We start from the raw sequence: 26,424 nt of genomic DNA on the forward strand, positions 1-26,424 counted from the left end.
TCCAGAGCGGCGGCAACGACGGACCCGTGGCGAAGACACCGGAGCATGAGGTGAAGGTTCGTTTCGCCCGCGAATTCGCCGACGTAGGACCGGCGGTGACGCGCTCGGTCCCGGAGAGCCTGTCGTCGGCCAGCAGCTTCCACAGCCTCAGCAGCACCCTCAGCACCAAGAGCAGCAGCGGCATATGCCCGGACACGTCGTTCGACACACCGGACGACCTCGCGAACGTCTCCTACATCAACTCCAACATTCCCGGCGTGGAGGAGCTGATCCTCGCGTGCGCCGACATCCACCTCGGGGACGAGCCCGACGTCGTTCCGCAGGATATCAATCTCAGCCAGGACCAAACTTTCGCGTCGGCCACGGACGAGTCGCTGTTCCACACGAACGACTGTTCCCTCAGCGAGGACCTGTCGAAGTTCGTCGCCGACCCCGCTAACGAGATCCAGCTGATCGAGAGGAATTCTCAGTCGCCCAACACGTCGTCGTTGTCTCAGACGCTCGTCCCGGAGCTCAGCAGTGCGCTTCTTCCGGGTGATAAGCAGCAGTCCGCGAGCCCCACGGAAGAGGAGCCAGTCGTCCCGCCGCTGCCGCAGGAGAGTGATGATACGAGTGAAGCTGAGACGCGCAGCGCGATAAAAGACTCGCTGCTCGCGAGTAATGCGGCCGATCAGTTGGACGTAACGGCCACCGTGTCGCCGGATATCTCGTTCGCCAGCGCGGCCACGGTTAACGAGGAGCGGACGGTAGAGAGCCACCACAGCGCCGAGACACTGTCGTCGGAGGATTTCGAGTCGTGCGCCACCCACGTCTCCGCTCCGTCCACGTCGGAGCTCCCGCCGGCGCAACAGAATGCGGAAAGCCCACATTCGTTGCCCGTACCGTCGTCGCCCTTAGAAGACACCGATTTGTCAGGGCGACACGCATCAGCGTCACCGGCGGCAGCGTTATCACCCGATGATCGAAAGGTATTTACACCGACAACCGTAGATAGCTCTGACGTTCGAGCGGATACGAAGGAAGTTGACAAGGAAGAAGATTCGCCTCGAGTGGGCGAACAGGAGGATAGCGTTCAGCAGTCAAGCGAGAGCGGTGTTGCGGAAACGTCGGAAGTCCGCGGGAACCCGCAGGCCAACATCGACACGCAAGATTCGTCGGTGAGGAGCAGTGCGGCATTGAATGAAACGCAAACTCTCGTACCCGAGGAAGATATTGCCATATGTAACGAGGCCCGGCTCGTCGAGGAGCAACGTGACCCGTCGGAGACTGTGATTATACAAAAGGAGGAAGTTCTCGCGGAAGGTGCGGCTTCAACGGTTGCGAAAAAAGAGGGATCCGTCGACGGGAGTTTCGATCGCACGCTCACACTGCAGGAGATCGATGTAGACTTCGCGGCCGCGTCGAGTGAAGATCAGTACTTGGACTTTAAACCTCAGCGCCAGAGCACCACGTTGGCCCTAACCGAAGAAAAAGCAAATTTCGAGCAGTTCAGATCCACGGCGGAGAAGGTCACTAATGATCTGCTCAATTCCTCGCTGGAGTTCGTGGAGGAAGCAGATACGTTTGTCAGCGCAGCAACATCCACGAGTGAGTGCGAGTGTTCTCCTGGAACACTCCTTTTAGACAGGCTCGCGCGACCGAGAGAGAAACCTTTGTCGATTAAATGAATATTATCGCTTTGCAGTTTTCCAGGACCCCTCGACGTTTGACTTTCTGCTAGCGCGTAGTAACTCCAGGCATGCGATAGATCGCCTCAGGAAAGAGTCTTTGTACGTTAAATTCGACCCATTGGTATCGAATGCCAGCATGTTGTCTCAAGGGAACGCCCAGCCGATTAACGACGAGCAGAACGACAAGAACGAGTCGCCCCTCCCCAACGTTGGTACACCAAAACGTAATCCTGCCATAGCAGCTATAGACAGGCTGCTTTTTTATAGCCCCCTGCCTAGTGGAACAGTGCAGAAGCTAGAGGAAGCTCAGGAGAAGAATGTGAGTAAAAATCTATCCGGTTCTACCTTCAAATTCTCCAGTCGTCGTTGCGCGTTAAATGCACATCGTCTCGAGCCTGTTATTAACCAGAGAACGTTTATCTCCAGGAGCAACCAGCAGAAGAGCCTAAGTCCGACGCACCGCTTATTGCCGATATAAATTTAGCCGAGGAACTTGAGCTTGTAAGGACGACCGTGCTACGATTAGAAGAGGAATTAGAGAAGCAGAAGAAACATGAAGTCGAGTTGGAGAAGCAGAAAGGAATTTTCCAGGAGAAAAATAATAAGCTGCAGGCACAAGTGGCGCAAGAAATGAAAATGAAAACTCAAATGAGGTAAGCAATTTGGTTCTCTCTCTCTCTCTCTCTCTCTGTTTTTTAATAAAGATGAAATATATTTGAGATGTGAATTAAATGTGAGAATTGATTGTCTCAGTGTCGTCGTGGAAGAATATGAAAAATCGATCAGCAGATTACTTACCGAGCGGGAGAGGGACCGTACGAACTTCGAGCAAGAGAAGGCGAAGTTGCAGGAGGAGCTGCAGGCTGCGAATCACCATCTTACCAATACGGAGGCAGCGTTCAATGATGTACACCAAAAATACGAGAGGCTCAAAGGGGTTGTGTCAGTGTACAAAAATAATGAATCTGTATTAAAAGAAAGTATACAGGAGAATGTAGATACTATAAAGACGTTGGAAACGCGATACGATCAACTGAAGGACCATGCAATGGCTCAGCTAGAAAAGTACGTCGTGATTGAGGATCCCCGCGAGATGTCATATTTTATAAAAAAAGGCCATCCTTTGTTCTTCGAGGAGATACAGTTTTGTTTCTAATTCTAGAGCTAATCTGGAGTTGGACGGAATACGAAAGCAGAACGAGGCGGAGACGGTGAAACTGCATGCGATGATAAGAAAAGCGGAACTCAAGAGCAATTCGCTCGCCGAGCTCGTGGAGCAGAAAACCAAGGAAAATAAAGAACTCGCGATGATTCTAGACGAGGTTATTGCCAGGGTCGGTCACAGAAATCAAGAGTGAAATTATAATTATATAACGAAGTGTCGCGCGGTTAGTCTTTATTTTTTTACTCGTCCTCACTGTCTTAGCTATAACTATATGTTATTGTGATTGATGTATGTACACATGCGTTGATTCGAGTTATCAAGTTTCGTTTCATTTAAAAAAAAACGTCTTTTATTAATTATTTATAAGTTGTGACATATAACTATTTTAAAGCTAATAAAATTATGTATATTAAAAAACACGATTTCTCTCTCTCTCTCTCTCTCTCTCTCCTGTAGGATTAAAAAATATTTAATATCCTCCAAAATGGGTATAACAGTATACAAACAAATCCCGTTTTTAGATCTTACATCGTTACTATGATACATATTTCATTGTTTTATAGATTATTAAATTAAATAAAAGTCAGTGTGTATGTGGGAAACACACGTCGGCTAAATGTACAAGCACCCGCACTCGGTCACTTGCTCGCCAAAGGGAAAATTTTGTATGCAATTTTCCGTATTTGACTAATTTGTACCACCAAGTACCGTCAATCCGTTGATCTAGTATCGATGAGAAACAGTACATGATGCTTGGCTAATTTCAACATACGATCACTCGTACTGCCAGGTTTCCGCGGGATATTCTTATTTTCAAGGTCAGGCATAAACTTCTTGATTGTGCGCGCTAGATTCGCGGCGTATTGTTTGAATCTTGGATGGCTCATGCCGATGCCTTTGCTCCGTAATGCTTCGGCGACTGCCCAAAGTAGCTTCTGAAAAATAAATCAAACAAAACGTAGCATTGAGCACTCGTGGAGTGTGCGATCCGTTCTTTTTAGCTGAACTGGCCGCACTAGTTCTGGGAATTTACACACACATTGACGCGTATGAAGCGTACGGACGAGATTCTCACGCTTCAGTATGCGTAAATTTCTTGAAGCGCTAGATTCCTCCAACCGGTTCAGCTAAAGAGAACAGAACAATGATATCGCGAGCAGCGAAAGAGACTACGCACTTTTCTGTGCACGTCGCTGAGCTCGGTTCTCTCCTGACTGAAAGACGAATCATTCTTCAGCAGAATATTGCTCGACGAGTGCCTGTCCCACGTGACCTTCGAGCTGGTCTCTAACTCATGCATGCAGTCGAAGGACAAGCTTTTCGACCACTTGACTCGCGGCCCTTGCAGCTCCTCGTCGCACTTCCTCTTCCTGCTCTCTCTCAAGAGCGCTTGCTCCGCATCGTCGGACTCGGCCTCTTTCTTCTGAGTCGTCGGGAATAGAACGCGCTTGATTTTAAGGGTATCCACATTGGCCGCACCTAATAACTTACTAGGACCAGGGTGGTCCGCGGGAGGGCTCTGGAACAACGCTCGCTTCGAAGTCTCCAACTTGGATTTGCGCGGACTTGGCCCGTCCAACGTTAATCTGCGCGCCACTCTCTTCAATGCCGAATTCCTCGGACTCTTTCCTCGCGGGCTCTTCCCCCGGGGGCTCTTACCTCTGGGACTCTTACCTTTAGTGGGACTCTTTCTCTTTTTGCATGTAGGTTTCCTACAGTTTTAAGAATACACTATTCATCGCAACTTTCTTCTGAATATTACAGTATTTCCTAGAACACCTACTTAATCTGTAACATTAACTGCCTCTTGTCGGTGACGCCCAGTCCTTGTAAATTAGCGCTAGAGAAAGTCCTGCGTCTTCTGGCTAAGTAAGTCAATCTCTTTCCCGGGCTCAGGCCGTTCTCGCGCTTGCCCAGTAAACTTCGCTTCCTCGGGCTTCCCGTTTGTTGCTTCGAAAACCATATATTACAGGTTGACTGTGTTTCCGCTCCTATGTACCTCTCACATAATTTAACCGTTAAATTCTCAAAGTCTTCCACAGTCCTGCTTCTGTTGTAGCTGAAATATAAAGGAAAATTATGTTTAAGAGGTTTCAAATCATTATGTTTGGGTGTTGTAATAAATTAAGAGCATCTCATCAACATACTGTATGCCGTGGTATTTATGGGAGAACGCCTGAGGCCATGTTAAAGCTGTAGCTTCTACTTCGCTAGTTGTGTGATATAAAAGAGGAGATCGTTTTTCAGCTACATTTGAGCTATCCTCAATCGACGGAACTCTCATTGTCTGTTTCTTCACATTCACTGAACTTTTGGTCTCTTCAGAAGGATTGTACCGTAAACTTAAATTATCACTATCACCATTATCACCATTCGCACCTAATTCAGTGCTACCTGCATTAATTGATAAATCACAAGCATTAAAAGCATTTGTTAAATTCCTCGAAGGACCCTTTGTACATTGATAGGAAGTATTTCTATTAATAATTTCCGAAGTGGCTTGTTTCGCAGGTTTTGCATCGGAACTTTCATTCGACAATGGATAATTAGTCCAGAATAATTGACGGTTTTCACGAATACGTTGGAGTAAATCAGAACAGTTGCTCTGACAAATTGTATGTTTCGGCGGTGGTGGGACACCGCTCAAATACTTATTAATTCTAGCTAGCATATAATTATCTGACTTCACAACCAATTCAGCCTGGGAAGGTTTCGGAGGGCTAATCGCCGCTAGTGTATGGTCTTTGGCTGATACTGTAACTTTCCTCTTAGTTATTTCATTTTCACCATCACTGTCAAACATTTCAGGGCTAGAGACATTAGGAAATGCCCCCGTGATTTGCAAGTTATAATTTGGACTGGCGATACAGCAATCCATGGCATCCTCTGAAAAATAAAAGATGTTCACGAGAGAGAACAATTTAAATTGTGTCAGGCTCTCGAGATGTATAATCAATGAAAACATAGACAGGCCAATAATAAGAGTCAAGCACGGTTGACGACGCAACTACATTTATATTAGAATTATATAGGAAGATAAATATGTTTGACAATGTAAACGCACGCACCAACTCATTCGTCGGACCTTTTAAAAATGTATTCAGGGGAATTTGCCTTCCACGTTAAACCGATCCTATGTCCCAGTTATTAATATTTTTAATAATTCCCAATTCTCACAAATTATTAGTTAATTAATTAATCAAGCCGAGGCTTGATCCTCTAGAATATTGCGAGAAATATCTGACTTAGGCAATATTATCAAAAGAAACAATCAAGGCTTAATTAATTAATCAACTAATAGTTAGTGGCAGTTAAGGATTATTAAAAAGATTAATAACTACGATACGGAGTCGGTCTGACGTAAATTCTCCGTACAACACACTGAGATGATGATTACGATACAATCACATGGAACAGAAATGACTTTCGTAATTTACAGAGCGAAAAAATCAATAAATAATCGTATTCATTCATCATCGATCGTCAAGAAGTCTCAATGTTTACTACTTCATTACCGAGTATCGGGAATTTATCTCACGCGACATAGTAAACAATTTTCCACTGTTTCCAACAGAATTCTCTCTGCGAGACTCGCGAGGAACGCGCCGAAGGATTCACGTCGGCACGAACGTTAGTTGCCGAGTTAATAATAGTCCGCCATCTGACAATGAGCCAGCGGCAGCAATAACTGGCGAAAGAAGTCGCGGCCAACTGGATTTAACCTAACTTAACTTAAAGAAGTACCCTAGATTTTCCTTCATTCATCCGCACGAGTCGTGCACGAGGTTCGTCGACCTTACGCGCGATGCGAATTAATTTTTTGCCAAATAAACCCGCGATTGAAATAAACTCGCTTCGTCGTGACTTGATCAACGGTTCGTGTCGTGCTGGTCTAACGTAAAAATCTAACATAAAATTCTTCCTATCTCTCATTCATAGCCTATTGACGAAGATTCGAGAAAGTACGATCCAACGGCTACAATCATTCGATGATTCTGTCGTTCGAAAACGTGACTGGTGTTAGATTACCACATGCAGTTCGCTTCGACGCGAGACTATGAAAAAAATTACGTACGCACACATATGCGAACATACGCGCAATATTTACTCACGTTCCAGTAATATTGACAGCCAGGAAAACCGTCCTCCTTCTTTTCCTTTTACAGATATCCGTCTCCTTTCTGAAATAACATCACCCCCTCGTCCAATAATCGACACTGGTCGCGAGCCCAGCTTGTTTTTCAAATTCTGGAAGGATCAGGATAACCGTACCGTTTCGTGCTCACACGCCTACATCGACAAATAGACACACAAATGTGTTCCTTTCAGCCACACTGCGTCTACGTCGACAGCATCGAGGTCTTTTATAGAGCAGGCAGCTGTGATTAGCTGCGACACTTCGGCTGGTTTCGTGGTACTCTTCGGGCATGTTCGGCTTCACCTGTCATCATAAAGTCTCGTCACTATTTGTATGTCGTCCGTTTCTACCGTCGTGGTTTATCGATTAATTCAACGGATTGACCAATGGCCGCATTGGTCGACTGGCTAAACTGATCAACGGATCAATGCGATTGGCCAATTCCGTTGATATTCTTAAGATCATCTTAGGTTCGTCGTTTCATTGGCTACGATGCATCTGAAGATACAAGATCCGACTATGAATATCGGCCATATATATGTAGACAGTGACAGGAAGGTTGCGCAATGCTTGTTTTTCTCAAGTTTCGCTACGTATTCATATTCAGGACTTGTTCCTCCTCTCTAATATACTGTAAACCATCAGTCCTATGTTTAAAAAATTCTGTGTTTGAAAAATAACAGAATCAATAAAATGTATGAAAGTTTCTATATATTTTATTATAAGGGATATAGCTTGCTCGGTGCATCGATTGATATTGACGTTCACTTTACGGACCGATGTTATCAGCTCAGTAAATACACACAACAGTATATAACTCGACAATAAGGGAAATGAGCTTCTGTATTTTCAAGTAGTACGAATCAACGTTCAGTTGGAAATGTCCTTTGTGTTTTGTTGAATGATTCAACGAGAACAAAGTTGCGACGAAATTTACGTGATAGGCTAATTAGAGAAGCGTGTCCATACGTTTACGTAAGCGTCATTTATGCATAATTTCCATTTTGCGCGATACAACTTGACAAACTTCAACGAGAATCTTGACATCTTCGACGGATCTGCATTTGCATTCTTACTGCACTGTGGGAAATAAGTAAGCTTTATATCCGAAAATGCAGCTGAAGATGTCAAGCTCTGGTAAAATGCTTCTTAAATTATCATTATTTTCGCCAAAGTTACAATACGTTGCATTTTGTCTATATGTTTTAGGGTTGGAAAAAGTGATTATATATGAGGATGACTCAAAAGAATATGCTTCCTGCAGCATAGGGAGGCTCTTTCGATTTTATCGCGGTGCGCTCGTCGTCGGAACTGGCTAATGCGGGCGCTGGATTATTGTTAGTTGCGCGATTCAAGACCGCTACGTTATATTACCTTACGCATAGCCCCGCCTCTAGACACGCGATACAGCTGCGTTGGTATTTTTGACAGCAGTTTGTCGTCGCCTGCTGTGCACAACGTTACTGCTATGAAATAGTGTCGTCATCAACCGTCGTATGACTGCACAATATTGTACGGAAGAACAATAATCCTCCAGGGTCGAAGATATGATAAGATGAAATTTTATAAAGCAAGCAGCTCTTATCGGATTGAATATTTGTACGGCGGATCGTCATCGACGAAATAACTTCTGTGAGTAAAATACAGAATTATCACTTCGATTATCTTGTCGACAGATATATACTTTCTCCGTTTGTGATTTCAATGATAATACATCTGATAGCGAGTAAACGAACTTGTTTACTTTGATGTGTTTATGGAATCTTTAATCTGACAGTAATTTGCTACATGGGACAATCAATGTTGAAACATTGAACAAATAATTTTATATTATATATATTTGCATATTTTATTCTATCGTATCTAAATAGAAAATCACAGACTACTTTGGAATTTCATAAATACTTTCCTTGTACACTAATAGATTGGATGTCAAATATGTTACCCAGTCAAAGTACATTATAGTTGCCTGCTTTCTGAATGACTTGACTTTTCATTCTGATAAGATATTTCAATTAATATTTTGAATTTGCTGAGAACAAAAAAAAATGTTTTTTTTAGTAATATATTAAGATTATAAAGATAATTTTTAACAATATTTGAATACTGATATAGATAAATAAATACCTAGCTTTACCATTGTGTGATATAATGAATCATATTTGTTTAGGTAAAATTCACCATGACAACGGTGATATTCTACACCTAAGAAAGAATAGATAAGTGGGATTTATGCATAATGTTATGAAAATTGTTGGATTAGATAAAGAATTTGCACATTTTGCTATCCACAAGGTCACATATAACCAATTTGTACAATACGCTTGAAGTTAGTCAATATATACGTCAACATATACGTCACTTCTAATCATTTATTCAGCGGCCTTCATGTACTTCATGTACTTTCAATGGCAGATGGCTATATATACCAATTATAGATTGGAATACTGTGTTCTAACAAATTGTTGAGAAGCTCCTTTACAAAGGACAAAATAAATATGGCTTCTAGGCTGAAAATGTTTGCCTTATTGCTGTATAAGAATCTGATTGTGCGCAAAAGACACTGGCGTACGATAATATTCTTACAAACTTTGGTACCTATTCTATTGTTCTCATTATTACAAGCTGTAAGAGATTATAGTGTTAAATCGCCAGTTAACATAACGAAGAACATACACTATCCTATACAAACGAAAGCTGATTTGACTAATATTGATCATGACTTGACCAGACTATATTATTTGCCAAAAAATAATTATACAATTAGAATTATGGAATCCACAAGATATTGCCTCGGGCTTATATCTGAAAGTAAGCTCAAAGTACTTTTATATTTTTGAAATATAATTATAGAATTTGTATTAGTGTCACGTCCTTTCTAAAATGTATCGATATAACTATTATTCTTTTTCTTCCATATAGATGTGAAAGGTTTCTCAAATGAGACTGAAATGGTAGACACTTATACATTGGTCCAAGCTGAAAATCCACTGATGACTGTTATGGCGGTTGTTTTTGAACAGTATGAGGGGAGAAACATGAAGTACAAAATTAGACATTCTTGGAAGGTTCCATATAATTTATTCCAAACTTTTGAAGGTGAACATCTGGGCGCAACACCTACTGCGTATTTCGATTTAATCCCATTTGCACAGATCCAGATGTGTGTAGATGAAGCACTTATAAACCAAAAAATACCCGATTACATGTCCAACATAAAGGTACTGCGTACACATACATACACACATAAATATTCGGAAGAAACATATAAATATGAATGAATGATTTACTACCGCGAAATATCGAAAAATATATCTGCGCGTATGTGGAAACATTTTGGGATTTGTATTTTTTTTAGATGTCAATACAAAGAATGCCTTATCCACCACATGTTAAAATAGACGATAGTGATACAATACTACGTGCAATGATTGCTACGTTTGCAGTTATAATTTTTATTATTCCACTTTGTGTCGAAGCCAGCTATGCAGCTCAGGAGAAATTTATTGGTGTAAATGTTAGTATCATATAATGTCTGTGTTGTATTTTGTGTTTTTTTTTTAATTGCCAACAAATCTAAATATCAATTACCTGTTTTGCCGCAGGTTTTAATGGCGATGAACGGCGTTAAACAGTTCTACAACTTGTTAAGCTGGCTGTTTATAGGAATATTATTTAGTAATCTATATATAATACCAATAATCGCATTGTTTAAGACTACTTTTAATAAAGGAGTTGTCGTAGCCTACATGCACTATGGAAACGGGTTTATATTTTGGCTTCTATTCACTGCGAATATTGCTCACCTTATATCTTTTGGCATGCACATTGCGGCATATTTTTCGAGACGTAAGACCTAAAATAAGTAGTAGTTTTTTTATATCAATATAATATAATATCAAAAACTTGTAAAATAATAAAATTCGATAATATAATATCTTTGATATTATTATAAATTATATTCTTAATACAATCTCTTTACAGCACGTTTTGTGACAATTGTCTTATCGATTACCTACATAGCGGCGTTTGCACTTCATGAGAACTTGTGGAACAGCGGAGCTTTTAGAGTTATACCATATTTTGGTATAATATTCCCGAATATTTTGTTCTATAGATTGTTTGAAGAATCAAATACGTATGAAAGTAAACGTATGTAATTATTTCTAGTCTTGTTGTATTGATTCTAGCTTATTGGATAGATTTTAAGAAATTTGTACAAAGCTTTTCTGTCTCTTTAGTGATTGGCGTTCAGTGGGATAGTTTTTTCGTCACCGGAAATATAGAATACGGTATGGTAGGAAGTACGGGTTTTATATTTCTCTTCTCAATTTTGGGTGCTGTGATACATTTTACACTCGCGGTGTATATAAACGCTGTGTTCCCGGGGAAATACGGGGTCCAGAAAGATCCATTCTATTTTTTGAAAGTAAGTTTACACATACACGCGCGAAGAGGGATTCATGGTAGAGTGGAAGTAACGACATGTTTATGTAAAAAAAGAAACACGTCACATTTCTTCATATAATTCTCATTTTTCCAGTGTATGAAGAAGAATAAAATATCTCTCGATGATGAAGCTGGCGAGTTGGATTATGATAAAATAGGCAAAGAAAATTTTGAGCCGGTTCTAGGCAATGCACTTATACCTGGAATACAAATCCGCGATCTTAAGAAGTCTTACACAACAAACTGGTTACGAAAACCTGTAAATTGATATATCGTAAAGAGAGAGAGAGAGAGAGAGAGAGAGAGAGAGAGAGAGAGAGAGAGAGAGAGAGATGTTACATTTTAGGTAAATTGTAGTTAACGTTGAAATATGTTATTTCAGCAAGTCCACGCATTAAGAGGGATTTCCGTGGACTTTTACAAAGGAGAAATTACTGCCCTATTGGGACATAACGGGGCGGGCAAAACTACGCTTATGTCTATATTAACAGGTACCATCTCGCAAAATAGTTTTTACATATTGGAGCTAAAGAAATATTATTTTTTGCCGGGACTATACGTTAGATTTATATTTTAATAGGCGTGACCGACCAAACGCAAGGAAAAGTATTTATAAACGGCAAAAATATAGTAGAGCATTTAGAGAATATTAGAAACGATCTGGGTTTGTGTCCTCAGGAGAACATGGTTTTCCCAGATTTAAACGTATTCGAGCAGATAGAATTCATTGGCTTGGTAAGGTTGATAAGACGATAATACTTATAAAACACAAAGGCAATTATGTTTAACCATGTGATTTCAACGTTATAACAGTTAAAAGCTGAGCGGAAGAGCAGGTACCAGATCAGACAGGACGTCGATCTTTTGCTTTCCAAACTAAAGCTTTCCGAGAAGAGGGATTTTCTGCCTAGCAAACTTTCCGGCGGTCAACAGAGAAGATTATGCCTTGGGATGGCACTCATTGGCGATGCTAGCGTAAGTACCAATGCAGATATGTGTATTCATAACATATTATCTACATTGATCCATTAAAATACTTTGTGTAGATTATAATTTTGGATGAACCGACTTCGGGAATGGATCCTGAGACCAGAAGAGACACATGGGATATGATATTGGTGAGTAGCCTTAAGTTGAGTTACTTCAACTAATTGGGCTGCCGTGATGTCTTACAACATTTGATTTTCTCTCGTCAGAAACTTAGGGGAGAAAAAACAATATTGATTAGCACGCATAATATGGAAGAGGCTGACATACTTGGCGATAGAATCGCGATAATACATATAGGTCGCCTAAAGAGTTTTGGTACAGCGATGTTTTTGAAGAAACAGCATGGTAAGACACGTATTATTTTGGACTTGTTGATACGTAAACGCTGCTCTTTGATTCTTACAATTCCATCTTGCGCGTCGTCAGGTCATGGTCATGTAGAAGTTACCTTATCGATCAAGTCCTGGTGTGAACCAGCGAAAATCATCAATAAATTTGACCCGAGAACGCAACAACTCAGCGTTGATAGCGAGAAGATGCTCCTGAGTGTACCATACACTGCTTCTTTACCACGATCGCTGGATAGTGTAGAGAGCGAGAAGAAAAAGCTAGGAGTCACTGGAATAAGCGTATCATTGATTACATTGGAACAAGTATTTTTAAAGTATGCTTTTATCGTTACGATTACTACGATTACTAAGATAAATAACATTTTTTTCCACACTATTCTCCTTAATCTCACCTGCTTGTTGAACTATCCGTAGGATCGCAAAGAATGAGGATAATGGAAAACATCTTAACGAGCTGTTTACAGCACCAGTAGACAAAATTAGAGGCAACGAGCTATACTTGCAATCATTATTGGCGTTGCTTTCCAAGAAGTTCACATATACGAGGAAAAACTTGGCCAACTTATTGGCGATGGTATGCATTTCTTTCATAATAGTTACGTTACAATTATGCCAGAGAGATGGCTTGTATCATGCTACTGATATTTGCCGTTGAAACGTAGAAGTTGCTTCTGTTGTTAATTCCGCCGTTTGATACTTTCAGCTGATGTTTCCTCTCCTGTCGATACTTTTAATATCCTTAAGTTACAATTTACCGAGTGACCCCACAAACATTGTCCCGTTGAGACTTGACATGTACAGATATCCGAAAGCTTTATATTCTTCTGACAACGAAACAATCGGCCGGATATACGAGGACACCGTCAGTGATTTCGGCGGGTCCGCAGACGCGGTTTTTGATACGAGTGTTACAAACGGTAAATGCTGACACGATATCGTATCGTTGTAGCATCAATGGTAGACCGACGTCCTTATCTCGGTCTTTTCTTCTTCCAGCGCTTCTAAATATTTCCTTGATTAATATCGCGGAGTATCGTAACAACTATATCGTGTCCGCCGAATTTAACTCCACTATGAACGAGACATTGGTGAACGGTTTTTATTCCGGCATTGCACTGCACGGTGTGCCGTTGACAGTGAATCTCCTGAGTAATACGCTGATCAAGACTTTCGCCGACAATAAACACTCGATTGACGTGTCCAGGCAACAATTGCCGAACACACTCGCCTCGACCAGAATACAAATGCCAGAAGCGGAGTCGCTTTCGCGAACTTTGCTGTTTTGCGCATTCTTCTTCCCCACTGTGGCGATCTACGTGGTACATCCATTGCAGGAAAAGGCAACGAATGTTAAGCAACTTCAACGTATGACAGGCGTCTCAACTGTGTCGTACTGGGGAACAATGTTCACTGTCGATTTTCTGATATATACTATGTCTGTGCTGATAATTGCTTTAGCATATTACATTATGGATGTTATTCTTGATATCCGTCTATATTATAGAATAGAAATAAGTAAGTAATATCAGAAAGAAATAAGTAACTTATATATCAGTTCATTACATTTTATTCTTCTTACACTCATTCCCGCTTACTGTTTCTTTTTCAGTCTCTACAATATTGCTTCTGGAATTGTTCGGTATTAATGTTCTATTTATAGTGTACATGTTCAGTTTTCTATCCAAGTCAAGGAGCACGGTAATAACTATTTTGAGTCTGGCACCTCTCGGTCTCGGTAAGTTTACTGTGTGATGCATGTTTCTGAAGATTTTATTAAAAATATATCGAACGGATAAGAAGGAATAAAACTGAGAAATGTTTATTTCAGTTATAATACAATATGTGCTACATGAACTGATACATACTTTCGACAATCTTAAATTATTACACATTATACAAAAAAGAATGTTTCGACTAATTCCTTACGTAAGTTTGTATCACGGGCATCTGGCCTTTTACAACATAGCCATGCAAAACGCGAGGTGTCGTCGTCTGCCGAATAAACTTCATGAAATAACTTGTTTCGTCCGCGATCCTTGCTGTGGTAAGATTGTCGATATCTATATATATAAAATATGTTTTTATATTTTCTGCGTGTGCTATTAACTTAGAGACAGAGGCTTATTTCCTTGTCATTCTGGTCACAGGCTTGGATTGTTCAGACGGAGAATGCAGAAATCAAACCCCTTACTTTCAAAACTTCAAAGACGACATTAACTTCGAGGAGTGCATATTGTATCTCGGTCTAACGCCAATTTTATATTTTACTATATTGCTGTGTCTGGAGGAGAAGCTGTTCCCGTTGATATTTAGGAAGGCCGTCAAACCGCAACTGAGGGACGCTTGCGACAAAATGGACGATCAAGTGAAGAAGGAGAAACATGTGGTAGCGTTAGAAATCAATAAGATAGCCAACAAAAGTAAGTAAAATTATTTGGAGTATCTTCCGGATAATAATGTCCCGGTACGAAAAATTTGGATATGTTTTTAGGTATAACCACAAACATCGAGGTACAAAACCTTAAAGAGGAATTTGCCGCTAATAGAAATAGCGAGATATTGCAAAGTCCAATCAGTGAGGGCGACAGTCTATTCTTGGTGTACGAATTAAGCAAGTACTACGGCAAGCTGATGGCCGTGAGAGAGATCAGTTTTCGAGTGAAGGCACGGGAGTGTTTCGGACTGCTTGGCGTGAACGGTGCCGGGAAAAGCACGACTTTCAGAATGCTAACTGGAGAAGAGACACCTAACAGCGGTATAATGTACTTAGGAAGAGCGAACATTCATTCGAACAGGAAAGAGGTAACGACAGTCTCACATTTAAACGTTATTTTCAGTATTAATCCTCGCAAGGAAAGGTGATGCAGCAGGATGTGAACAGAAAGATGGAGTCACGAGTGACTCAAATACATGACTATGCATTCTGCTTGATTAAAAGGATTTGATTGCAAGGAAATGACATAAAGATCATACGGAACAGCAAACAGTATACTTTTGAATATACTTTTCAAGACTATTGTAATAATATAACAAATAACGTCTCTTCCTGGGGTTATGAATGACCTCTATCTTTCCTTGCAAGGGTTAAGGCTTTTAATCTCTAGTTGCAGTCATCTTGTTTGATGACATCAGAAGTGAGAAAACGCATGTTCAAGAATTCTCCTCGCCTCTGACGGCATTAATTAAAAGACTTCTCAGCGGCGAAGGAACAGATGCCTTAAAGGTATTTATTTCTATTCGCAGTATCTGTCCGAGATGGGCTACTGTCCGCAAACCGACGCTTTAATTCCTTCCCTGAACACTTTCGATCATTTACGACTGTTCGCTCGTCTCCGTGGCATACCGAAGTCGAACGTGGAGTTGGAGGTCAACAAATGGATCAACAGACTGAGTGAGTGCATCACGATGTTAATAGACGAGCGACGGATCAAATAGACGTAAAGTTTTAAGAGAAGCCGGAGTCCTCTGTACAAAGCGCATACGGGCTGCGACGAAACACTACTTCTGCGTATTCATCTTTCAGACTTGACTGCTTACATGTGGCAGCCAAGCGGTACTTACAGCGGCGGTAACAAGAGACGCTTGAATATCGCAATGGCTCTTATCGGTAATCCTACTCTCGTGCTTCTGGACGAGCCTACCACCGGCGTCGATCCCGCGGCCAGGAGATCGCTGTGGAACACCTTGCAGTCTTGCCAGGCGGCTGGGCAAGCCATTATACTTACGTCGCACAGGTGAGCCCGATTGAATTGTCCTGGTACTTCAAATATTCGCGCTGAGACCTCGGTGGGACTCACCAGGGCGGATATTAACACTGCACATTGTCCGACAGCATGGAGGAATGCGAGGCACTCTGCAATCGCCTAGTCATCATGGTGAAGGGTCAGTTGGTTTGCATCGGCGCGAGCCAGGAGCTGAAGCAACGATTTGGAGCGGGTTACGATATTCACGTCAAACTGAATCCGGATCGCACGGACGAGGAAGCCGAGAGCATCAAGAACATCATCGAGTCGAGTTTAACGTGCGACATTCGAGACGAAAATCTGGTAATAACATACGTGTTCTTTCGTTCTTTTCAAAGTGTTTCCTCTTCCTTCAGTTGTATTAATTTCTCCTCGTTTCTTTTTTTTTTTTTCATAGGGGTTACTGGCCTACCATGTAACCGATTGCGACACAACGTGGGAAAAAATGTACAACACGATGGACGATGTGAAGCGAAGGTACAATTGCATCGAGGATTATGCCGTGTTGTCGGCGACCTTAGAGCAGCTGTTTATACAATTCGCGAGAGGAGCTGAAGCACCGCCGCCGCCGCCTCAAGAAGAACCTTCAGATCATGCTAGTCATGAAGAAACAGTATAAGTGTGATTTATTAAATGTTCCGATATTATACCAATATTATTCCGATATTATATGAACAATGCAATAAAAATACGATAAAACGCGTTTCGATGAGTTATCGATTAGTCGCTCAATGAAATGACTTTTAGATGTCGCTTTTAATTTATTTCGCGAAATAAAATTATACAAAGATAGATATTTTTCGTGTAATACACTTATGTAAATAATGTATTTTTTCTCCCTGTATACATGTGAAGTAAAAGTATTAATTTAGATTATTTTTTATTAAGTATTGTACACTTCACATTGTGTTAATATACACTTTTTATTCAAAAAATATATGTATACATAAAAACATCGTAGTTGATACATGTATAATTATAGTGTCTATGTAAAGTGCGTGTGTGTTTTCAATTACCCAAATCATGTTGCGTACACTTGACAGATGCATGACTTGGCAATGTTCCTAGAGTCTCAACGTTACAGCATCTAGAAAGTCTAGCAGCATTGCACCGGTATACAAAATCGAGAGGGAAGAAAAAGAAGATCGGAGAGCAGGCATTCCATAAATAAAAAAAAAAAACACTCGTATTTTCCATAAATAAAGAGATTTGCATGAATGACACTGTTATGTACACAAGCCCGTCCGCGGATAAGGTTATCGTAGTGAAACGGTATCTGCGTGTGGTGGGTGTGTGTGTGTGTTCAACACGATGACTGGTCGCGAATTCGCTGCCTAATATCGGTATCCTCCGCCGGCCGAACTCGTCTGGTACGAGCTCGGTCCCTGATAAACACCACCACCCCCGTGACTACCGCGACCGCCGCCTCCTGCAGGATGGAAAAAAAGAGATAAGTAGTAGACGAGATATAACAAATCAATGAAAACAAGCCTGAGTATGAATTGTCACGATAAGAACAACAATCTATATGCTATATATATCTATATTCGATCACGTCCGGAGTTTATGGATTACCTCCGCTAGGATAGCCAGCTCCTTCCTGCGAATATCTACCGTCCTGATTCTCGCCTCTGGCTTCGGCGGCGAGCGCCAGTTCAACGCCTCGTTGAATTTCCGGCGGAATCGGGGGCGGTGTCGGCAAGTGGGCACCTTGAGGATGGAAACCATGCTCGTCCGCTGTGTACGTGATCGAGTATTGCATACCGTCGGGCCCGGTGTAAGAGTAGGATCCGCTCACCGACTCGGATTCACCTGCAATCGACACGCACCGTTTTATTTCGATGCAACGCATTGTCGAGTCGACGCATTGCGACACAACACTTCAACGCTCCTCAATGCTTCTCCTATTCAGGCGGCTCTTCACTTTTTTAACACTCATTATCGGCGAAAACCCAATATATCGAGGAGCAGTGAGACTTGACTGAAAAATGGAAATTGCGATCTCTCACCTTGCTGGTGGCCCGTTTCTTGAACGGCGATGCCGTTTCCGGTTTCGTAGCTGAACTGGTAGTTCCCGTCGCCGACGTTATCGCTGCTGTAAGCGATGATCGGTATCTCCTGACCGCCGGGTCCGCCTTGTCCGCCTGAAATGAAAAATGAAACGATATGATAAAACTTCTTTCGAGAGAAATGAAAACTGTTTTATTTCAAGTATAATTCCAAGGGATGAATTGACGTGTAAGAGATTTTATTTACTTTAATATACTTACATATTAATTGTGTGTATGTGTAAGAATTTTAATATTATAGAAATAAAATGAAAATATCGTACACACAAGGAGGAAAAATTGATTGAATTAACATGAAAATTAACAAACCGGATACTTTTTGGTTAAAAGAAACAGAATTTCTAGTCCTAAGAACCGAATTTAATTCATGAGAACTAAAAGTTTTGTTTCCTTAAAAAAAGGCGTTTGACTTGTGTTAATTCAACCCAATTTTTCTTCTCCATGTAGTGGAAAATTTTGTTTTTAGAACGAGAATTCTATTTGAGATTAAATGCAAACTCTGCTTCTTTCTTTATCTTTGTTTCGACTTACCACCTGGATAAGCGCCGCCGCCACCAGGACCGAATCCAGGCCCACCATGGCCGCCGGGTCCGCTAGGTGGGCCATAGGTACCAGGCCCACCGGGTCCAGTAGGTGGACCATAGGTGCCAGGTCCACCAGGCCTTCCATGGCCACCAGGCACAATAGGTGGGCCATAGAGACCAGGCCCACCAGGCCCTCCAGGTTTAATAGGACCACCGCGTCCTGGAGGGATCAATCCTGCCCCTCCCGCACTCCCGGCGCTACCGGGCGGGAGGTAGGTGCTATCCAGCCGTGCAGCGTAGCACGTGCCGACAATAGTCAGTAGCGCGATCACAAGCTGTTGAAATAATCCCAAAATATAAATCCCGAAATATAGCAAAAAAAAAAAGTAAACACTCTTCGAAATACCGGCATAGATTTAAAGCGGAGCCGTCTACCAGACGCCCGGCCTGCATTCGTATCCCGGCGGGAAAGAGATAAAGAAACGCGGTAATTGCTCGCGAGCGTCTGTTAAACATCTCCCGAGAATGAAGCAATTGAGCGATATAAATATAACAAAGTTTCATCTTTCTCAGACTCCGTTTCGCGAAGTTTCACACGAAAGAGTCCCACGGTACCCGGCGAAGAATCGCGCGGGACACCTCGCGGAGCGCCGCCGGTTCCGGTCGGGAGATCCGCGGAAGTACGGGCCGCAGGCTTTACCGCGTTGCTCGTTACCGGTCTCATCTCGCTGATTTTGGCCACACGTATTCTCGCTCGTCGATCGAATTTCAGGTCGGTGTTACTCGTTCGTCGCACTGCAGCGGGTGCCCGAGTGTGTATCGCCAAACCGACGACGATAATTGGTCTGCACGGATCCAGGTCGGATCCAGCATGCTTATATACCGATCCCGCGGAGGATCGTCTTCCTCCCACCCGCCAATGAGAAACCGCGCGGATGGCATCGCGCGCGCGGCTAGAGATCACCCGGTGTGCGTTCCTCGAAGATTCGCCATCTCCTCGCTGCGAAAGGAGTCGGCGGTGAGAGAGACGGAGAGCGGAGCTTAGGAGAAAGAGAGAAAGAGAGATACCGATGCCGGATGAAGAGAAGAGCACGGTGACGAGGGGCGGCAAAGGAGGCGGCTCTCCGTCGAGTAACGTGGGATGAAGGGTGGTTGCGCAACGCCGGGTGATACAGATCGGCGAGCATCTCCGAACGGGCCTGAAGGTCGGCCAATGGGGTCAACCTGAAAGTAAAGCGATAGGGTCGAGATAGCAGATCGTGCTAAGTGGTAAAGAGAGCTGAGGTAAACGCCACGGTTATTGTATCGTTTAGAATACAATGTTTCATTCTCTCGCTATTCACACGGCGAACTGCCCTGCGCTGTTCAAAAGTGGACGTCAGCGAGTCAAGGTGCGCGACTCGTCGGAGACTGTTTCCACGTATCTGAAATCGCCACAAAGGATGCACGCGTCTCGATGAACAGAAAAGCAGCCGCCGACGGTACCTCGACGCGCGTTCTCCCTTGTAATTACACCGGCGGGAATTATACCCGTGCGCATCACCGTCGTCACCGTCACCACCGTCGCCATCCGCGACGGTGGCTTATGGAGAACAACGCGCGCGCAATCGAGCGGGCTCGTTGTGCAATCGGTGCGTCGAGCATCTCCTGGTACGCATACCGATGATGGTGTGCGTGCGTGCGCTAGGTCGGGTGCACCTGGGACGATTTCCCGTGGCGGCCCTAAACGTCGTTGATGCGCTCGCTCGTTTTGCGGCGCCTGTAAAGACCGAGGGTTTATCATCCGCGCGGTTACGGCGAGAGTTATTAACGGCGAGCTATTACCTCGTCAAGAGCTCACGTGCATTTTCCTCGAGTACCGTCGGAATATATTCGGATAATTATACGACCGGGGGTTCGGGGAAGAATATCGTCGAGGCGTGAATTGGATCCGGTTGCTCGGTGGATTCGACGGTTACGTAAGAAGAAGATAAAGGCTGATCGGCCCGAAGAGCGCAAAACTCGCAGGCATGGTGGTCTCCTAGGCGGGAGAGTGTTACACATCGGCGCAATTTGTGCGTAGAACACGGCGCCATAAACGGTTTCGTGAAAAGCGCTAGGTATCCCCGATCGGCACGTTAACGATCCGCCTTTGGGTCACCGTACTCCGTAGACGCCTCGACGAGATGATCGCGCATCCCAACGCGCTCACTTCGACGGAGAGAAAGACCCGGCGATCGAGCGGTCGAAACCGTGGGGGTCCATATTTAGAGATCGCAAGTGGATGTTCCCACATCGCGGTGATGTTATTTCACATCTCATCGCGCGAGCATGCATGGAGGGACAACCGCGACAGATCTGAAACGCGCAAGAAGCGCACGGTTCCGTCGGTCTGACTGAATTTCCCGCACGGAGATTCTACTCAGTCGACCAAATTTTAGCGCATCTGAGTGTTCGCAATGTTCCGACAACGGAGATGTCGTGTTTCCTGTCACCGAGTTTCCATCCAGTTGCGGGAGTTTTCTTATCCGTATACATGAATTGTGTATATCCGTTTATAATGATTAGCGATTGGATTCAAGACACACAAAAGGAAGCCTCTCGAATATTTCCCGAGCGATCCTGATCATCACAATTGAATCATTCGGAAATGTCCCTCGCTACGTACGGCGGCCTGGTTCCCGAGGTCGAGTAGATGTACTCCGCACGAGTGTCTGGCTGGATGCAAGGGGCGCGGCTGCGGTAAAAATCATGTCGATCGTGAGCTACGAGTTCGATAATAGGATACGGCAACCGTATCGAGTCATCGCATCCCACTCCGTCGGTGCTTTCTAAGAGAATCGCGACGCCGATATTCCTCGAGAGGACCCAGCCCTTTTAGCACGCTATCCGTGCACTCATCTACATCGGCTGCTCGTGTTATGCCAGAGGTGAGGTGAGGTTCACTGGCGCGGGAACTCCTCGTCCAGCTGGCTCGACGGATTTGAGGACCCGAGGTGTATCGAATTCCATCAGCGCACCACAATAATTGGAAGGTAGACGAGCAATCCAGCCGTCCTTTGCGATTAATCGCCGGTCACTTACAATTTCACCAAGTCAGATCTTATCGATCGCGCTGAGGGTGGTGTCGTCCTTTGTGTACATCGCTCCTGGATTAACGTTCCATCAAGCCGAAGGATATTCGATAGAAGTTATCTCATGGGCCGAAACCTGCACGAGAAGAAAAATTCCGTTGGTGTGACTGAATTTTTTGCTGCCTGGGAACTGAAGGAAAACTCGGCCGCAAGAACAGAATAAATTCCCGCAGGAGGTTTCTATCGAAGATTGTTCCCGGTGGTCTCAGTTTTTTAACGCAGCTGAACGCTCACACGAGTATTCTCGGTCACGGTAATGGAAATATTATTTCTTGCCACCGAGTTTTCATCCGGTCTTCGTTCAATTGTAAGAATCGAGGCTTTTTTCCCGTGTGAAAATATCTTTGATACGTTTTGCTTGCGCAAATTCGTAATCACTGCCGGCCGAACCCGATCGATCTTCGACAATATTCGTATAATCGCGGAAGTATGTCGAGGGTCATTATTGAAGAGCGATATATAATAAAGAGATTGTGCTCAGAACCAGAAGCGTGTGCTCTCCCTCCGCTCTCCTTGTTACGACCTCGTGCACGCGATCGCACTATTTCGAAAGAATAGCCTGCGTCGGAGGTCGATGGAGGGAAAAAAAAAGCTGCGGTCTCTCGGCAGCTCTTACGTGTCGCGGTCTTGACGCAACTCGGCGACGCAGCAAAAAATGGAGGAAAGGAAGAAGAGCGGATCAGAGGTTTCTACGCGAGGAGTTGAGGGGAGCAGACGCTCGCGAGAGGTGATCGCGATCGCGATCATTTTTGTCTTGTTGCGCTAAATTTCGGCAACGTAGCGATACAGTCGCGGCGAAGTCAATCTTGTCCGCTAATTACGTTGCCGATGGAGGCGTTCGGGTCAAAAGTATCACGCGCTCCTAAAAAAATAAAAATACTGTTATCAATCGCGGAGAAAATTCCAATTCCGTTAGTATAACGGAATTTTCCGTTGCCCGGGGACCAGACGAAAATTTGATCGTGGGAACCGAAAGATTCCTAGGAAGGTAGGAGGCTTCTACTCGGTCAAAAACGAATGTTCTCAGTCGCGGTAACAGAGATATCACGTCTTGTCGCCGAGTTTTTACCTGATCTCTATTTTGTCGCAGGAACGGAGTTCTTCTTTTCGTGTATTTATTCGTTTGACGCGTGATTCGTCTATCAATTTTATTTTAATTAATCTATATTAAATGTTTACACGTGTAACACTCACTGTAATGCGATTAGATTGTTGCTTATTTTCTAAGTAGAAACTCAGGCTTAATCTAATTTTCTGACGCCATCGAGAGTGATATATATATATATATATATATTATAATATATGCTCACTATATATAACTTATATAGGACGCGTACGTGTCTGATTACCATGAGAATCGATTTCTTCACGTGCGTGAAACGCTAAACTTAATTATGCGCCAATTTGTGCCCGCTTCGATCGCGTTGCAAATAAGAGGAAAACACACAAGACCGTCGCGTTACATCATCGCGATTGAACTCCACGACTCTGTACTGTTTTCACGGTGCGCATAATTAGGATACCCCCGTCAATTTCCGTTACCTTACGCTTGGAACTGCATTCCGCCATCATTAATGGATATTGTCCGCGTCTGTTACTTCATTTTCATATCTCCCCGCTCGGACTGCTACAAAATGGAACGGCATTATTTTATTGCCGGCTAGTATCTTCCCACGATCATCTCTGTCGATACGTACTTTCTATGGGTAACATGATGGATGTTCCTCGCTGGAATCAATGATACAGGGTGTTTCAGACTCGTCGGATGTCGCTTTAATTCTTCGTTTGACATTGTATTCTGCCACAATTACGATGTACAGTGTGATTTATAGCATTTTTATAGATTTCTATCTCTTTTTGTTCCTCCTAGAAGAAAAAGGTACGCACATTTATATATTTTGATATATTATATACATACATACATATATATATTTTTTTATGCACATATCTGATATATATATTTATATATACTTTATTATATATTTATTTCGCATCGAAATTAGATAACGTGTCGCGGAATGTTGGCCCGCGAAATATTGAGTTTTGCGTTCCGTTGTCCTATCGATCGGGGTGAAGACGCCTCGGTCTATCAGCGATAGCCGTCGCGATGCTTTATCGCGATCTTCACGGTTACACCAACGATGCTCTCGCCGGCTGACAAGCCGAGAGTGAATGGGTGCTCCGGCTCAGTAGCCTGAGCCTTCCCGAGAGGTGAGCCGAGAGCAAATGAAAATATGGTTCAGGCTGCCAGCTGAAGTCGGTTGCATAATACAACGAAGGCGCGTCGCGACGTGCTCTCGAATCGCGCGTATCTCGGACAACTACTATATACGAGACCTCATCGTCCTCGTCGTCAACGTCGTCGTCGTCGTCGACGCTGACCTTTGAGAAGCGCATCGGTTCGTTCCGAAGGGTGCCGCCGTCACGGCAAACAGGAGCAATTCGAGCACGACCGACCGCTCGTCTAGAGGATGCCGACGTCGGTGAAGGACGATCCGATTTCGAGTCGTAGATTCGCACTCGGCTGGCTGGCTCGCCTTGAGCGGAATATAAGAGGAAGCGCTGGCGTGATCGGCGAGCAGATCGCCGGGCAATCCGATCGATCGAGCGCGCCGACGGGATCGCCGATCGAAATTCCGCGCGGAGGGTGAATCCTTTCGCCGACTTTCGGACGGCGGCTCGCATCTAGTTTCTCCGCAACGAGGCACTCGTAAAAGTCGATGAGGCACGATGCGCCGGTGTTCGTTTTCTCGGCCTGACGCAATTCGCGCGCGCGCACGGCGCGCACATTAGGATCGATTGGAAGATCGTTACCTGCCGGACGCGATTTATCAATTGATACAAATATCACACCGTCGGCGCCGTTTCGTTCTCGCTTAACATTGTTCGCTCCCTCACGCGCGACCTTGTGTCCATTGGCCGAGCAATTAGCGCGATTGCGAAAAGCTCTTGATAAAAATGCGACGGAGTCCCTTCTCCCCTAGAAGGCAAGCGTCGATTAGGAATGGCGTTTCAAGTGCGACGCGCGTACAACAAATTCCTCCGGACATACAATACAATACGTGGAAAGAGCGGCCGATTAATCGTGCGTCTGTAACCGCACAGCAATTACATTGTACGTATTGACGCGCGATGCTGTAATCCGGGGCGCTAATTAACCATTCGACTCGATTCCACTGGCGTCGGGTAATGCAAAACTTTCGCCGTAATTATTAGCAAATAGTTCGTTACGAAGACCTCGTCTATCGATCAAACCGGTTATGATCCGCTGATCGATCTGGAGAGCAGAAAAAGACAAAGAGCAAGAGGATTCGACGGTACAAATAAATTATTATAATTATTACGTATACGAATAAACAGTTCCAGTTTCTCGTTTCAAATTTTCGAAAGGAATCATCGAGCACGATAGTGTCGATACTCGTTCTAATCAAGCGGAATTGCGAGTATTCATTAACCTATCCAGTTTCATCAGAACAATTAAATTGAATTCCATTTCCCGTATACTTTATCTGAAATGTCGGCAATGTTGCGTACGCGCTCGATAATTCCCATTTACCACCGGCAATAATTACCGAATTCGTCAGACTCTCGCTCCGCTCAGCAAGTTGAGGTTAGATCAAAGCCGAGCGCCTCTAGTTGCGGCAGTCCGCCGAGACGCATCGCGTTCGACGCGGCATCTGTCGGCCGCGCGCGAGACTCGCAGCGACACGCTCCCGAGCGATTCAAATCCCGCCGAGCGGCTAGAGGCACGGTTGTTTCGCCGGTGGTCGTTCGCGCGAAAACCGTTATTGTGCGGCATCGTCGACGCATCAAGTCCGTGCGTGCCGTTCGGGCGACGAAGAAAGAAGAAGGAGACGAGCGGTCGAGGACGATGGCGGACGAAGAGGAGGCCGAGTGTCCGAACAACGCGCAGCTGTTCCGGATGGCGATCTCCCACACTTTCAAGAACATCGCCGAGTCCGTGAGGTAAGCAGCGAGACGCGCACCGCCGTCTCCTTTCGATTTCGCGCGCTTAACCTCTCTCTTCACGTCCGCGATGTGTGCGTGTATTCGTAGCTAGGCGAGCTTGTCGAGCGGAGTCGTCGTCAGGCAGACGACAACTCCGGAATCTGGTATCTCGTCGCGACTCTTATCTCCCGTGCCGTAATCATCGTGGAATCCTGCGAGCTGGACATCCTCATTGTGGAGCCCCCCCCCCCCCCCCCCCCCCCCC

General features: G+C 44.1%; 5 protein-coding genes across 12 annotated transcripts in view; 3 read left to right on the plus strand and 2 right to left on the minus strand.

The window, feature by feature from the left end:
* The window catches only part of LOC106750161 (transforming acidic coiled-coil-containing protein 2), an 11,150-nt gene extending 7,896 nt beyond the window's left edge, over positions 1-3,254 (plus strand). For both annotated transcript variants that reach the window (XM_014630292.1, XM_014630293.1), the window contains 5 exons: positions 6-1,587; positions 1,685-1,989; positions 2,097-2,323; positions 2,424-2,735; positions 2,833-3,254. In XM_014630292.1, coding sequence (XP_014485778.1) covers positions 6-1,587; positions 1,685-1,989; positions 2,097-2,323; positions 2,424-2,735; positions 2,833-3,028 — 2,622 coding nt within the window. In that variant the 3' untranslated portion in view covers positions 3,029-3,254. The remainder of the gene's footprint in view (positions 1-5; positions 1,588-1,684; positions 1,990-2,096; positions 2,324-2,423; positions 2,736-2,832) is intronic.
* Positions 3,255-3,281: 27 nt separating this feature from the next.
* LOC106750162 lies at positions 3,282-7,189 on the minus strand. 2 transcript variants are annotated; one of them, XM_014630294.1, is made up of 5 exons: positions 6,948-7,189; positions 4,983-5,721; positions 4,619-4,894; positions 4,013-4,547; positions 3,282-3,770 (listed from the first exon to the last, which is right to left on the minus strand). In XM_014630294.1, the coding sequence occupies exons 2-5, from the start codon at positions 5,711-5,713 to the stop codon at positions 3,546-3,548; spliced, it is 1,767 nt and encodes a 588-aa protein (XP_014485780.1). In that variant the 5' UTR covers positions 5,714-5,721; positions 6,948-7,189; the 3' UTR covers positions 3,282-3,545. The 2 variants fall into 2 exon arrangements, with proteins under 2 accessions (XP_014485780.1, XP_014485782.1); XM_014630296.1 differs by lacking the exon at positions 6,948-7,189 and adding an exon at positions 6,351-6,938.
* A 614-nt stretch (positions 7,190-7,803) lies between these two features.
* On the plus strand, positions 7,804-17,376 carry LOC106750153 (ATP-binding cassette sub-family A member 1-like). Of its 2 annotated transcripts, none has more exons than XM_014630281.1 (26): positions 7,804-7,948; positions 8,183-8,605; positions 9,144-9,784; positions 9,896-10,194; positions 10,332-10,490; positions 10,579-10,822; positions 10,958-11,125; positions 11,215-11,402; positions 11,517-11,681; positions 11,805-11,913; positions 12,003-12,157; positions 12,236-12,397; positions 12,469-12,540; positions 12,619-12,757; positions 12,839-13,076; positions 13,177-13,336; positions 13,466-13,679; positions 13,759-14,277; positions 14,372-14,497; positions 14,591-14,806; positions 14,910-15,182; positions 15,254-15,564; positions 16,006-16,153; positions 16,286-16,496; positions 16,595-16,808; positions 16,903-17,376. In XM_014630281.1, exons 3-26 carry the CDS (start codon positions 9,472-9,474, stop codon positions 17,122-17,124), a joined length of 5,025 nt encoding a protein of 1,674 aa, XP_014485767.1. In that variant the 5' UTR covers positions 7,804-7,948; positions 8,183-8,605; positions 9,144-9,471; the 3' UTR covers positions 17,125-17,376. The 2 variants fall into 2 exon arrangements, with proteins under 2 accessions (XP_014485767.1, XP_014485768.1); XM_014630282.1 differs by lacking the exon at positions 7,804-7,948 and adding an exon at positions 7,966-8,110.
* An 86-nt stretch (positions 17,377-17,462) lies between these two features.
* Positions 17,463-25,869, minus strand: LOC106750154 (pupal cuticle protein 20-like). 5 transcript variants are annotated; one of them, XM_014630283.1, is made up of 7 exons: positions 21,746-21,824; positions 20,167-20,322; positions 19,799-20,098; positions 19,106-19,433; positions 18,515-18,649; positions 18,081-18,317; positions 17,463-17,934 (listed from the first exon to the last, which is right to left on the minus strand). In XM_014630283.1, the coding sequence occupies exons 3-7, from the start codon at positions 19,820-19,822 to the stop codon at positions 17,840-17,842; spliced, it is 819 nt and encodes a 272-aa protein (XP_014485769.1). In that variant the 5' UTR covers positions 19,823-20,098; positions 20,167-20,322; positions 21,746-21,824; the 3' UTR covers positions 17,463-17,839. The 5 variants fall into 5 exon arrangements, 1 of the variants encoding a protein (XP_014485769.1); XR_001374919.1 differs by lacking the exons at positions 17,463-17,934; positions 18,081-18,317; positions 18,515-18,649; ... (1 more) ...; positions 19,799-20,098; positions 21,746-21,824 and adding exons at positions 22,162-22,287; positions 23,754-23,838; positions 23,909-24,077; ... (1 more) ...; positions 25,264-25,488; positions 25,784-25,869 and having other exon boundaries at positions 20,234-20,322; XR_001374916.1 differs by lacking the exons at positions 17,463-17,934; positions 18,081-18,317; positions 18,515-18,649; ... (1 more) ...; positions 19,799-20,098; positions 21,746-21,824 and adding exons at positions 22,162-22,287; positions 23,754-23,838; positions 23,909-24,077; ... (1 more) ...; positions 25,264-25,488; positions 25,784-25,869 and having other exon boundaries at positions 20,234-20,322.
* An 85-nt stretch (positions 25,870-25,954) lies between these two features.
* The window catches only part of LOC106750156, a 5,335-nt gene continuing 4,865 nt past the window's right edge, over positions 25,955-26,424 (plus strand). The window contains exon 1 of the mRNA XM_014630286.1: positions 25,955-26,177. Coding sequence (XP_014485772.1) covers positions 26,083-26,177 — 95 coding nt within the window. The 5' untranslated portion in view covers positions 25,955-26,082. The remainder of the gene's footprint in view (positions 26,178-26,424) is intronic.

The sequence above is a fragment of the Dinoponera quadriceps genome, unplaced genomic scaffold (assembly GCF_001313825.1).
Source record: "Dinoponera quadriceps isolate SergipeBrazil2010 unplaced genomic scaffold, ASM131382v1 scaffold4585, whole genome shotgun sequence".
Taxonomy (NCBI): domain Eukaryota; kingdom Metazoa; phylum Arthropoda; class Insecta; order Hymenoptera; family Formicidae; genus Dinoponera; species Dinoponera quadriceps.